The sequence below is a fragment of the Xenopus laevis genome, chromosome 3S (genome assembly GCF_017654675.1).
Source record: "Xenopus laevis strain J_2021 chromosome 3S, Xenopus_laevis_v10.1, whole genome shotgun sequence".
Classification (NCBI taxonomy): Eukaryota; Metazoa; Chordata; class Amphibia; order Anura; family Pipidae; genus Xenopus; species Xenopus laevis.
Genome location: NC_054376.1, coordinates 62,984,407 through 62,996,807, shown reverse-complemented (window position 1 = coordinate 62,996,807; position 12,401 = coordinate 62,984,407). Strand labels below are relative to the sequence as shown.

The window sequence follows — 12,401 nt, the reverse complement described above, 5'->3', positions numbered from 1 at the left end:
CGAAAATTTCCGAGTAGCTTGGAACTTGCGCTCCGGCGAATTCCATTCCTCTTGTATTATGTTAAGGAGTTGGTCATGCGAAGGAAAACATGCAGAAGCTTTGTGTTTTCTTTTAAACAGGTTAGAAGATGAAGCCTGTTGTTCAGGTGTCTGTGTGATTTTTAGCACGTCCATCACCCCCTTGATAATGCCCTCTACGTCGTGAGGGAGTTCCTTGCTTTTGGAATCTTCCGCATTATCCTCCTCTGCTTCTGAGGAAGCATCAGAAGGTGGGAGTTCCCCCTCTGAATGAGAAAAATCCTCTCCAGCTGACGAGACGTCAGAGGGGGTATGGGTGCCGGTGTCACCCCTGGAGCTGGGAAGCCTTTTACGCTTTCCACTGGCTTTGTGACCTAGTTTGGCTAGGGCTTTGCCCAAATTGGTGGCAATGGAAGGAAGGCCCTGCAGGGATGCCAGGGATTGGGAAAGTTGAATGGCCCATAGGGGGGCAGGGGGTTCTGAGGAAGTGCCCGCTACCCCATCCATTGCATCCAAATCCTGTGCGGTTTCCCCAGATTCAGGGACCGTTGGGATGGACCCCTGGGTGGGCGCTGGACCCTGCCCCTTTGAACAAGATCTGCAGAGCGGGTCAGCCTGGCCCCCAGGGATTTTTAGGTGGCAGTTTTTGCAGGTAAAGTAAGTCACCTGTGCTGCTGGTGCTCTCCCCCCAGCCCTGGGGAAAAGTCCCCCTGACTTACCTTCTGCCATGTGAACAGTGGCTGAGGTACCTGCTGAAGTAATGGCCGTCAGGAATGTGCTTTGTAAAAGGGTGCCTAGAGGTAACCCAAGACTGCTGCCTGAAGGTAGAAGCCTAATCCCCAAGAGCAAGTGGCTCCCGTGGCTCCGGGTCAGGAGGAGGAGGGCTGCTGGCAGAGTGGAAGCAGGAGAGGAGGATACAGTAAGCGGCAGCTTACTGTGACTGCGGGAAGTGGCGGGAGGAAGTTCCGCGCCTTCTGAAGCCTCCTCTACGCTTCGCGCCGAAAAACAAAATGGCGCCTGGAACGCATAAGCGCGATGCGTTCCACTGCGCGCAGGAGAAAGGCGCGCGACTTCACCAACAGCCTGCCTGTGTGGGGAGACCGTCGGAGGGAGCAGCGAATACATCGCTTAGTGCAGCTAGGTCTGGGCTGGGGTGAGGGGGGGGGGGGGAGAGCACGCCAGAACACGAGTAGAATATTATATCATACTCACTGCTGGCTCTTCACCGGTCAGAACATCTGCTGGCCCCAGTGGGTTGCAGGGATTTTTCTGTGCAGGTCGGTTATAGCCTAGAGGGCTAGAATATGACCCCGGTGAGAGATCCCTCGAGGGGGGGGTACACTCAAGGGACAGGCAGTCCTGCCCTGGTGACACCCCATAGATATGCTTCTGTCTTGAAGCTGGTATCCATCCTCCTTGAAGCAGGACACTTTTAAAACTGAAGGAATGCTACAGCATGTGGGGTTAAGCCACTATATGGGCACGCCCCCTTAATTTTAATTTTATTAATAGTGTCCTGCCTCCTGGAGGGTGGAGCTTAAACCCCAAGAGTCCCTGTGTCCCCCTTTAGACGACAGAGAAATAAGATTCTGGATGCCCCCACAATAATCCATGTAAGGGATTTTTAATAAAAAATGTTATTTAATGATAAAGTGCATATTAGCTTTTTTTTTAGACATCATTTTAATATATGGACCAAAGAATAGACAAAATCCACAATTACAATTTACTTTAGAATATGGCAAAGAAAAACTTTAAAAAAAGTTACAGAACTCAAGTAACAAATAATAAAATTAGTTCTTAATCTAATATTAAACATTTTAAGTAAAGAAAAAAATTATCCTCTTTTCATTATAGCAAACTGTATCTGACTACAGTTTTCCCAGATTCTACAATGGAAACAGATGTATACATACTGAGCTCACTACATTTAGCTATACCAATTAATGCATTGACTGCACCCTACAGAAATCAACATTGACCCAAAGGGATATACAAAATAAAGAGGTTGACTAGTAGAAGCTGCATTCTTACCTTCTGTATAGGAGGCAGTCTTTTGCTTTCTCGATGCACTGCTTCCAGAGTCTCTATATGCATTTGAACAATATCTACAAAGAAAAACCAAAATTGTTAAAGAAAAACCAAAATTGTTATTAAAAAAATGGTGATATTGAAACAAAATAAAAGTGGAGATAGATTTATCCTTCAAACAGACAATAAATTAGATTTTGTCTTTTGCACAACATTTCCCAAAATGGTCTTATTCGTCCTAAACCTGAAACCTTGTACTAGTGATGCAACCATTCAGATAATAGATTTTCTTTCATTTTAAATGCCAATCTGAAAGAACACACACTTTCCAATTTTCCCAGGTACTACTGTATGTGTTTGAAGAAAAATTTGTCAAGAAATTTCCTAATCTCCTCTACAGAGGAGGAAATCCATTTTCTGTTAAGCTGCATGCTATGGCAGGGGTTACTAAAACATTGTTACAGGCAACATGGCACTTGTGTAAAAAAAACATAGGCTGCAGGGGTGTAACTACAGAGGTAGCAGACACTACGACTGCAGGGGGCCAAGGTGGTATAGGGGCCCCATGAGCACCTAACTTATGTACAATTTCAATAAATATTGGTAAAACAGGTCAACCTCTAGACATTTTGGGGGCCTGAAAAATAATTAGCTGTGGGGCTCGGTAATATCTAGTTACGCCACTGATAAGCCCCATGTCGTTTCTTACAGGATTCCCAGTAAAGACTGAACAATTACAAAGTTAATATCCATAATTGCTTATGATTCAGTGACATAACAGTTTACCTGGAATCATAGTATGCAGGTTCTTCAGATGCTCTGCTGTCACTCCACTTTCTGTGCATACTTTGTCAACAAAGCGTGTGATGAACCGAACAACATAATGAGCCACATCGGAACTCTCTGAATCTTCAAATCCACTCTCTGTATCTGCACTTTCAGCCATACTACCAGCCATACTGTGCAAAATGAAAGACCAGACAGGTGGATGTAATCTTTACTGTTACATTTGAAAGAATATGGTAGTTTGCAAGACTGACTGAAACACTATTACAAATAGCTACTATGTCATCAAACAAATACTGTGATAAACTGGTTATGGTGGCTGGAAAAATACCAGTGCAACACACTTGCCTATTTGTGATGAAACTATTAGTCACACTTTCTGTGTCCCCAAAACCAGTTCTTCCTGCCAGCATACGGTTCTTTGAGGTATCAAGAGGTAAAAGCAAGTAGCTCATACGGTTCGCATAGTGGATGGCTTGGCTAAATACAGTACTTTCTTCCTTCTGGATTAGTTCCAGCTGCTTTTCCCTGGGAAAAGTAGGCCACAGACGACACTGCTCAGCAGCCAGCTCAAGTGCAGATCGCTGTTCTGCCTCAAATTCGTCCTACCAAAAAGAAGAATACATTGCCAGAAATAGAATGAATTTTACCAGCAAGAATACACTTTTTAAGTAGAATACAAGTAGAATACAAAGTAAAAATATGGGAGGGTCTATATATTTAAGATAGACAAGTTCTACGTAGAGCTTCAGGATTTAAAAACGTTAGATAAATTTGTCTCCGTTTTACTATAAGCAAGAATCTGGTTGTAGCACATTCAAAAGCCACACATTAGAGGAGTAAAAACCTAAAGTTGGATACTATTCTTAGAATATATACACTATTCACATTTTAGGCACACACTGTTAAGCAATGGCCATGTTAAAGCACTTAGCTTAAAGGGATACTGTCAAGGGAAAAAAATTTTTTTTCAAAATGAATCAGTTAAAAGTGTTGCTCCAGCAGAATTCTGCACTGAAATCCATTTCTCAAAAGAGCAAACAGATTTTTTTTATATTCAATTTTGAAATCTGACATGGAGCTAGACATTTTGTCAATTTCCCAGCTGCCCCAAGTCATGTGACTTGTGCTCTGATAAACTTCAATCACTCTTTACTGCTGTACTGCAAGTTGGAGTGATATCACCCCCTCCCCTTTCCCCCCCCCCCAGCAGCCAAACAAAAGAACAATGGGAAGGTAACCAGATAACAGCTCCCTAACACAAGATAACAGCTGCCTGGTAGATCTAAGAACAACACTCAATAGTAAAAACCCATGTCCCACTGAGACACATTCAGTTACGTTGAGAAGGAAAAACAGCAGCCTGCCAGAAAGCATTTCTCTCCTAACGTGCAGGCACAAGTCACATGACCAGGGGCAGCTGGGAAATTGACAAAATGTCTAGCCCCATGTCAGATTTCAAAATTGAATATAAAAAAATTTGTTTGCTCTTTTGAGAAATGGATTACAGTGCAGAATTCTGCTGGAGCAGCACTATTAACTGGTTCATTTTGAAAAAAAAATTTTTTCCCATGACAGTATCCCTTTAAGGCTCACAAGTAAGCCTCTCACATGAGAAATCAGTTCTTGTTATAGAGAGCTTCCAATAGTGACAGTAATGAAAAGTGCACTGTTGTAAACCCCTTCATGTTCATGTACAGGGTGTTTAAAGTAACTTGTGCTGCTTTTACATCAATGAATGTAACTACTTTGTGTGTAATATTTACACTTCAAAAAGGAAAGGTTGTGGGAGCAGTCCATGGCTTAATAAAAATCTATTTACACTTGAAGCCCTCCCTTTTTATTTTAGAACAAAAATTGAATGCAGAAGTCTTCATACAGGAATATGTCAAAAGGTAAAAAATACTACATGGGTGTACATTTATTATTAAAGCATGTATGGCTTGTCTTATTGTGTATAGGTTACCGGGTTGGTTGTGGTATCTTCTGGGGAGGAATAAAGGGCTTGGATATGGTTCTGGACGTCCCCATAGAACATGGCTTCCCAGAACTGCATGTTGGTCCATACCAGGTGTTCCTGTACACAGCTGTATGCAAACTGTGTGACACCAGAGCTCAGTTTCTAATGGGGTAAAAGGTATTGCAAGCAGAAGTGGTGAGACAGACATAAATATAAAATATACAAAATTAGTAATGAATGGAGGGCACACCAGAAAAAGTTCAAAGGTTAATTGGAGGTGCAGAAACAATTGTTACCCCTACTTAAGGTAACTAACAGCACTAATTCATCCACATGTTCGCACACTCAAAGTAAAAACAACTTGGCAAAAAAGGTGGTTTGAGAGTAAATTTTTACTATTTGTTCAAAAAAGCATTTAATACAAACAATGCCTAACAATATGGCATAATATTCACAATGTTTTAAAAGTAAGTATCAACCACACATTAGTTATATACAGCAAAAAAGAAGACAGCAAGGGAGCGGATACACCTACCAGAAAAATGAGAATGACCCCAACGTTTCGGCACCAAGGCCTTTGTCAAGGGGATTCACTCAGAATCCCCTTGACAAAGGCCTTGGTGCCGAAACGTTGGGGTCATTCTCATTTTTCTGGTAGGTGTATCCGCTCCCTTGCTGTCTTCTTTTTTGCTGTATATAACTAATGTGTGGTTGATACTTACTTTTAAAACATTGTGAATATTATGCCATATTGTTAGGCATTGTTTGTATTAAATGCTTTTTTGAACAAATAGTAAAAATTTACTCTCAAACCACCTTTTTTGCCAAGTTGTTTTTACTTTGAGTGTGCGAACATGTGGATGAATAAATATAAAATATGACACAGAAAGTTGAAAGAACAGAAAAATTAGAGGATGTAGAGGAAAAGAGTTCAGCACCAACTGGATGGCTTCAGGCTGGATATGGTTGGGTTTGAGATAGAAAAGGAAAGTAATGGAAAAGGGAGTAAAATAATTAAAGATATGTGGTTAGAGAGGTACAGTAAACAAATATGACAAAGTTGGCCCTGTACCTATAAACTCACCCTGCAAAATGCTGTGACCAGAGGCAAGAGTGCAGCAGCTATAGCATGTTCATCCAAAGGGGTGCAATCCTAAAAAGACAAAGAAAAGTCAAACAAAGAGTAAGGACAAGGGTGGAAAAAGATAATGAAAGGGAAACCAAATTCAAAACAAAATGGGAAGACAGAACAGGTTTTAACAGTTTGAAGATTTTAAGATTAAAGAACTAGAACACATGGAACAGACTATTGTGGTTTTATTTCTATAAATTCAGATAGCATTTAGGCATCTTTTTTTTACAACTGAACGAACAATACACACACATTTAGAAGTACTGGAGGCACTCACTGGCATAATGAATAGTGAATTTATTGGAGTGTCATATAATCCACCACATCAACACGTGGGATTAATTTGGAATGTGGTGCGTGGCAGTATTTTTTAATGATTTATTTATTCATATCAACGCATTTTGCTATATATATATATATATATATATATATATATATATATATATATATATATATATATAAAATGGTTTTAAAAATTAGTGGTGAGCACAACTTTCGTTTGTTATAGTTATACAGGAGCAGTGACCAGCTCCATGTTGTAGCTCCCACCCTTCCCAACTATAGTTAGGTGATCCCACTGGTGTCTAATAAAAGGGCAACCAAGTTTGGGAGTTTTATTTTGAAAGCAGCAAGTAAATTGCAGGCACAACTTAGTCCCTTTGTAAAATGTATAATGAAGCAATAGAATTCTTAATGAATCAGATGAAAATTGAGCGTAGGACTGGCCAGATATGGGATGACTTTGACGTAGTTGGCCAGCTTAAATATATTGCAATATATGGACAAACAATCCCTGTTTTGTTTAAAGGGTAAGGTATTTTTTAGTAGCAGTATTCACAAAATGTCTCTGTCTTAAATATATTGATAATGGGTTGAGTGCAGAGGACTCTTGTATTTGTCTATATGTATTTTGTGGTCAAAGCCTCGTTGCATCCACCCTAATGGTTTTAAAAATGAGTGGGTGCAATGAGGGTGTGCACACTAATATTGGTGTAGAAACAAACGAAAAGATTGCGGAGCATGTCGGTCACTGAATCTTTAAAATCTTCATTTATTTGAAATGGTTAAAAACATGAATGACAATGACATGTTCCCCTACGCTTGACGCGTTTCGTGGCGTCTCGCCACTTCCTCAGAAGCATAAGGTATGCTAACCCCCATGTTGGTTAATATAGCACCTCAACAAGCAGACACACCCATGGAAACGCCCATAAAAACATTAACCCCAAAAGGTTTATACATCAATAAATTAACAAGTTAACCCCAAGAAATACCAAAAAACCGACAAAATATATATAATAAGTCACATACACCCATCCTAACAAATGCTGGACAAATTGAGTGTTACAAATTTGCTACTATGAAAATAAGAAAGGGGATATAATATACAATGTTTGAAAATGGTTATGTTGTATCTTATGATTAAAGCATCACAATGTAGCAAATTGGAGCTGTCTGACATGTTCCTAAAGGGGTGATTTTAGACAAATAGCGTGTTATGGATATTACATATTATAATCCCAAATGAATCTCAAAATAACAATAGATAAATATATACTATGTACTATACAAATATAGACACGCTAGGGAATGCACTAATTGCAGAAACAAGCGAGTTCCCACTCTCTGTTTAGCCCTCCATAATTTTCAGTGGTTTTCAACTGGTATATCCAGTAAGCCTCGAGGCGACATAATTTTTGATCTAAATCACCCTCTCATATCTTTTCGTGGTCTGTCTATAATTTGAAAAGTTACACATGATACGCCCTGATGCTTATCAATTAGATGCTTCGCTATAGCTGACTTAGTATCCAAGCGTTCCACAGCAGACATATGTTCTGACACCCGAATGCTAGCTGTCCTGATAGTCTTCCCTACATATTGGGATCCACAGCTGCAGGTTGCCATATATATAACTCCTTTTGATGCGCAGTTAAAATATTGTTTGATTTTAAACTCTGCGCCAGTTACAGTGCTGTGAAACGTTTTGGATACTTGCATGAGTGTACATGTTTTACATCTAGTGCGTCCACACCTATAGGAACCTTTGTATTTCAGCCAGGCACTCTCATCACTCTGTGCTTTGGTGGTATACAAACTTTTGGATATGTGTGCTGCTACGTTTTTGCCTCTCCTGTAGACAAAAGATGGTGCACTTTCCAGGATCTTTCCTAAAATCGGATCCTGGAGTAAAATACTCCAATGTTTTTTGATGCTGCCTTGAATATGGTAAGCATCACGACTATATGTTGTGCAGAAGCGAACACCAGATATATATAACTCCTTTTTGATGCGCAGTTAAAATATTGTTTGATTTTAAACTCTGCGCCAGTTACAGTGCTGTGAAACGTTTTGGATACTTGCATGAGTGTACATGTTTTACATCTAGTGCGTCCACACCTATAGGAACCTTTGTATTTCAGCCAGGCACTCTCATCACTCTGTGCTTTGGTGGTATACAAACTTTTGGATATGTGTGCTGCTACGTTTTTGCCTCTCCTGTAGACAAAAGATGGTGCACTTTCCAGGATCTTTCCTAAAATCGGATCCTGGAGTAAAATACTCCAATGTTTTTTGATGCTGCCTTGAATATGGTAAGCATCACGACTATATGTTGTGCAGAAGCGAACACCAGATTTTCCCTCATTCTTGGCTGTTTTTGATCTAGAATGTTTCTCAAATTTGGGGTTCTGTTCTAAAAGTTTATTGCGGTCAGCTCTGACTGCCCTCTCGTAGGCTGTTCTTATATCTTCCACCTTGTAGCCCCTTTCAACAAAGCGATCCCACAACATCATTGCTTGTTCATTAAAGGTATCCCAAGTGGAACATATGCGGCGGAGCCGCAGGAATTGTCCCACCGGGATACCCCTAACACAGGAACCCGGATGAAAACTCTGTGCATGTAGCAATGTGTTGCGGGTTATGGGCTTGCGAAAGAGGGTGGAGGTGATCCTATCCCCTTGTGCCTGAAAAATGATGTCTAAGAACGGGATCTCAGAGACATGCGTCTCATGGGTGAATTGTAAACACTTGACCGCGCTATTACAGTAATTGATGAAGGATGACAAGGAAGCTTCGTCCCCTTCCCATACTCCTATGCAGTCATCGATATATCTGTAAAAACATATGATCTGGTGTTTGAAGGGGTTCTGATCACTGAAAATGAAGGTTCTCTCCCACCAACCCATGACCAAATTGGCATAGGTGGGTGAGAAAGATGCCCCCATGGCGGCTCCACGTAGTTGCAAGTAAAACTGCCCATCAAACAGAAAATAATATTGGTGAAACACATGTTATTGTTTTTAATTATATCACCACATTAATATTTGTATATGTATACGCTTCAACATTAGCTCACATATTTCCTCATACATGTACTCCTGGGCTATGATGGGTTTTGACACATGATTGGATGGCATATGCATGTTCCACTTACCTGGATAGGAGAGTAATCCGTTACCATTAACAAAGCTTATGGGATTTGAGCTGGAGGTTGTGTTTTTCTATGTATTTTTTCAGCAGCATTACAGCTAGGGGCCACGAGAATATTATATAGTACTTAATTGATCCAGTAATAGAGGAGATAGATCATATGTTAGACCTTCAACACCATTCAGAGATTGACACATTAGTAACAGCATGAACCAAGTGTTTCTTTTAACTAATCTGTGTATAATTTGATACAAAGTATACTTGCTATATCTACAATGCAAGCTGTTTTCATTATCTATTTTCTTGATGATAACACTGTTACAATGTATCTTGTTTTTAACTTGCTTTTACTTTGTATTGATATTGTGTAGAACATGAAAAGGATTTTAGTATAGCATAAAGATTTTAGTGTTGCAACAAGAATGTAATTGAGTAGTTCAGCAACAGACTTGGCTCAGATGCTAATTAAGTGATATGACCACAGCTGTTGTTTTTCCCGCCAGATAGTAGTTATAAGGCATGTACATTGATAGATTCAGCACTTTGAAAAAGGCCCTGGACAGGGCCGAAACGTTAGTCCTATGCTGTGTTATCCGATAAAACCTTTTTCATATTTTTAAGCCCTGAGAGTGCTGATCTTCTTTGGATGGATGGAGATATTATATTGATCGTGCATCCAGGCAAATTAACACTTTATTCAAGAGTGCTGGCTGGCTCTTCGCTGGTATTATATATATATATATATATATATATATATATATATATATATATATATATATATATATATATATATATATATATATATATATATATATATATATATATATATATATATATATATACTGTCCTAACCTCCAGGAGGGTGGAGCCAAAAGTTTCTTCTTCCTGCCTCCTGGATACTTAACCCCCATAGCGTCTGCACTGACAGGAAAGCCCGTTCTAGAGAAATAAATATATATATATATATATATATATATATATATATATATATATATATATATAAAATAAAGAAGAGACCAGCAACACCAGGGTTTCTGTGAGTAAAAAAAGTGTTATTGCATATGTATATTTTGGTTACATATGCAATAACACTTTTTTTACTCACAGAAACCCTGGTGTTGCTGGTCTCTTCTTTATTTTGTATACTAATCTTACCGAGCACCCAGGTAAAGGACTTGGAACGGAGTGCTGTCCACTACAACAAGATATATATATATATATATATATCCTCTGGAGGTCGAAATGCATTGATATGAATATAGAGGAATACATTTCTGTTGATCTATCATATGAAATTGCATTTCGTGAGTGCTTTCTGCAATTCGAATATATATTCTTTTCATTTTAAGGGAAAAGTGTAGTATAGTGCTGTAATATGAAAATCATTAGTAACTTTACCCTTTAGCATAAAACCAGAAAAATTCAAAACACAATAGTTCACAGTACATACGGATATCTAACCTGTATCTGACAATGGATATAATTACTTTACCCATCTACCAGCCCATGTACACTGTTACCTGTAAACAGCAATTCATCAGACGAACAACAAAGTCGAACTGTTGATGATCCAATACAGCCCGGTTTTGTTGCACATGAAGATTAAACTCTTGCGTCAGACATAACCTAGCTGCTCTACCCTTCAAAGCACGGAGTACAGCTGGCTGTAACTGTATGAGAAGAAGTTTAGACATTTCAACAACTCATTTAATGCTCTTGACCTAGATCTCTTACTCATGGGTCAATATGCCTTACCAATAATCAGTGGCGTAACTAGATGTTGCTGGGCCCCACAGCAAATTAATTTTAGGGCCCCCGACATATTCAGTGTTTGTCCTGTTTTAACAATACAGTGGTGTGAAAAACTATTTGCCCCCTTCCTGATTTTGTTATTCTTTTGCATGTTTGTCACACTTAAATGTTTCTGCTCATCAAAAACCGTTAACTATTAGTCAAAGATAACATAATTGAACACAAAATGCAGTTTTTAAATGAAGGTTTACGTTATTAAGGGAGAAAAAAAACTCCAAATCTACATGGGCCTGTGTGAAAAAGTGATTGCCCCCCTTGTTAAAAAATAACTCAACTGTGGTTTATCACACCTGAGTTCAATTTCTGTACTCACCCCCAGGCCTGATTACTGCCACACCTGTTTCAATCAAGAAATCACTTAAATAGGAGCTACCTGACACAGAGAAGTAGACCAAAAGCACCTCAAAAGCTAGACATCATGCCAAGATCCAAAGAAATTCAGGAACAAATGAGAACAAAAGTAATTGAGATATATCAGTCTGGTAAAGGTTATAAAGCCATTTCTAAAGCTTTGGGACTCCAGCGAACCACAGTGAGAGCCATTATCCACAAATGGCAAAAACATGGAACAGTGGTGAACCTTCCCAGGAGTGGCCGGCCGACCACAATTACCCTAAGAGCGCAGAGACAACTCATCCGAGGGCCACAAAAGACCCCAGGACAACATCTAAAGAACTGCAGGCCTCACTTGCCTCAATTAAGGTCAGTGTTCACGACTCCACCATAAGAAAGAGACTGGGCAAAAACTGCCTGCATGGCAGATTTCCAAGGCGCAAACCACTTTTAAGCAAAAAGAACATTAAGGCTCGTCTCAATTTTGCTAAAAAACATCTCAATGATTGCCAAGACTTTTGGGAAAATACCTTGTGGACCGACGAGACAAAAGTTGAACTTTTTGGAAGGTGCGCGTCCCGTTACATCTGGCGTAAAAGTAACACAGCATTTCAGAAAAAGAACATCATACCAACAGTAAAATATGGTGGTGGTAGTGTGATGGTCTGGGGTTGTTTTGCTGCTTCAGGACCTGGAAGACTTGCTCTGATAGATGGAACCATGAATTCTACTGTCTACCAAAAAATCCTGAAGGAGAATGTCCGGCCATCTGTTCGTCAACTCAAGCTGAAGCGATCTTGGGTGCTGCAGCAGGACAATGACCCAAAACACACCAGCAAATCCACCTCTGAATGGCTGAAGAAAAACAAAATGAAGACTTTGGAGTGGCCTAGTCAA

General features: G+C 39.6%; 1 protein-coding gene across 6 annotated transcripts in view; it reads right to left on the bottom strand.

Moving 5' to 3' along the window:
- sbf1.S (SET binding factor 1 S homeolog) overlaps nt 1-12,401 on the bottom strand; it is an 87,203-nt gene that overhangs the window by 37,093 nt on the left and 37,709 nt on the right. For all 6 annotated transcript variants that reach the window (XM_041588407.1, XM_041588411.1, XM_041588408.1 and 3 more), the window contains 6 exons: nt 10,880-11,029; nt 5,880-5,948; nt 4,802-4,957; nt 3,184-3,440; nt 2,836-3,008; nt 2,053-2,126 (listed from right to left, as the gene is read on the bottom strand). In XM_041588407.1, coding sequence (XP_041444341.1) covers nt 2,053-2,126; nt 2,836-3,008; nt 3,184-3,440; nt 4,802-4,957; nt 5,880-5,948; nt 10,880-11,029 — 879 coding nt within the window. The remainder of the gene's footprint in view (nt 1-2,052; nt 2,127-2,835; nt 3,009-3,183; nt 3,441-4,801; nt 4,958-5,879; nt 5,949-10,879; nt 11,030-12,401) is intronic.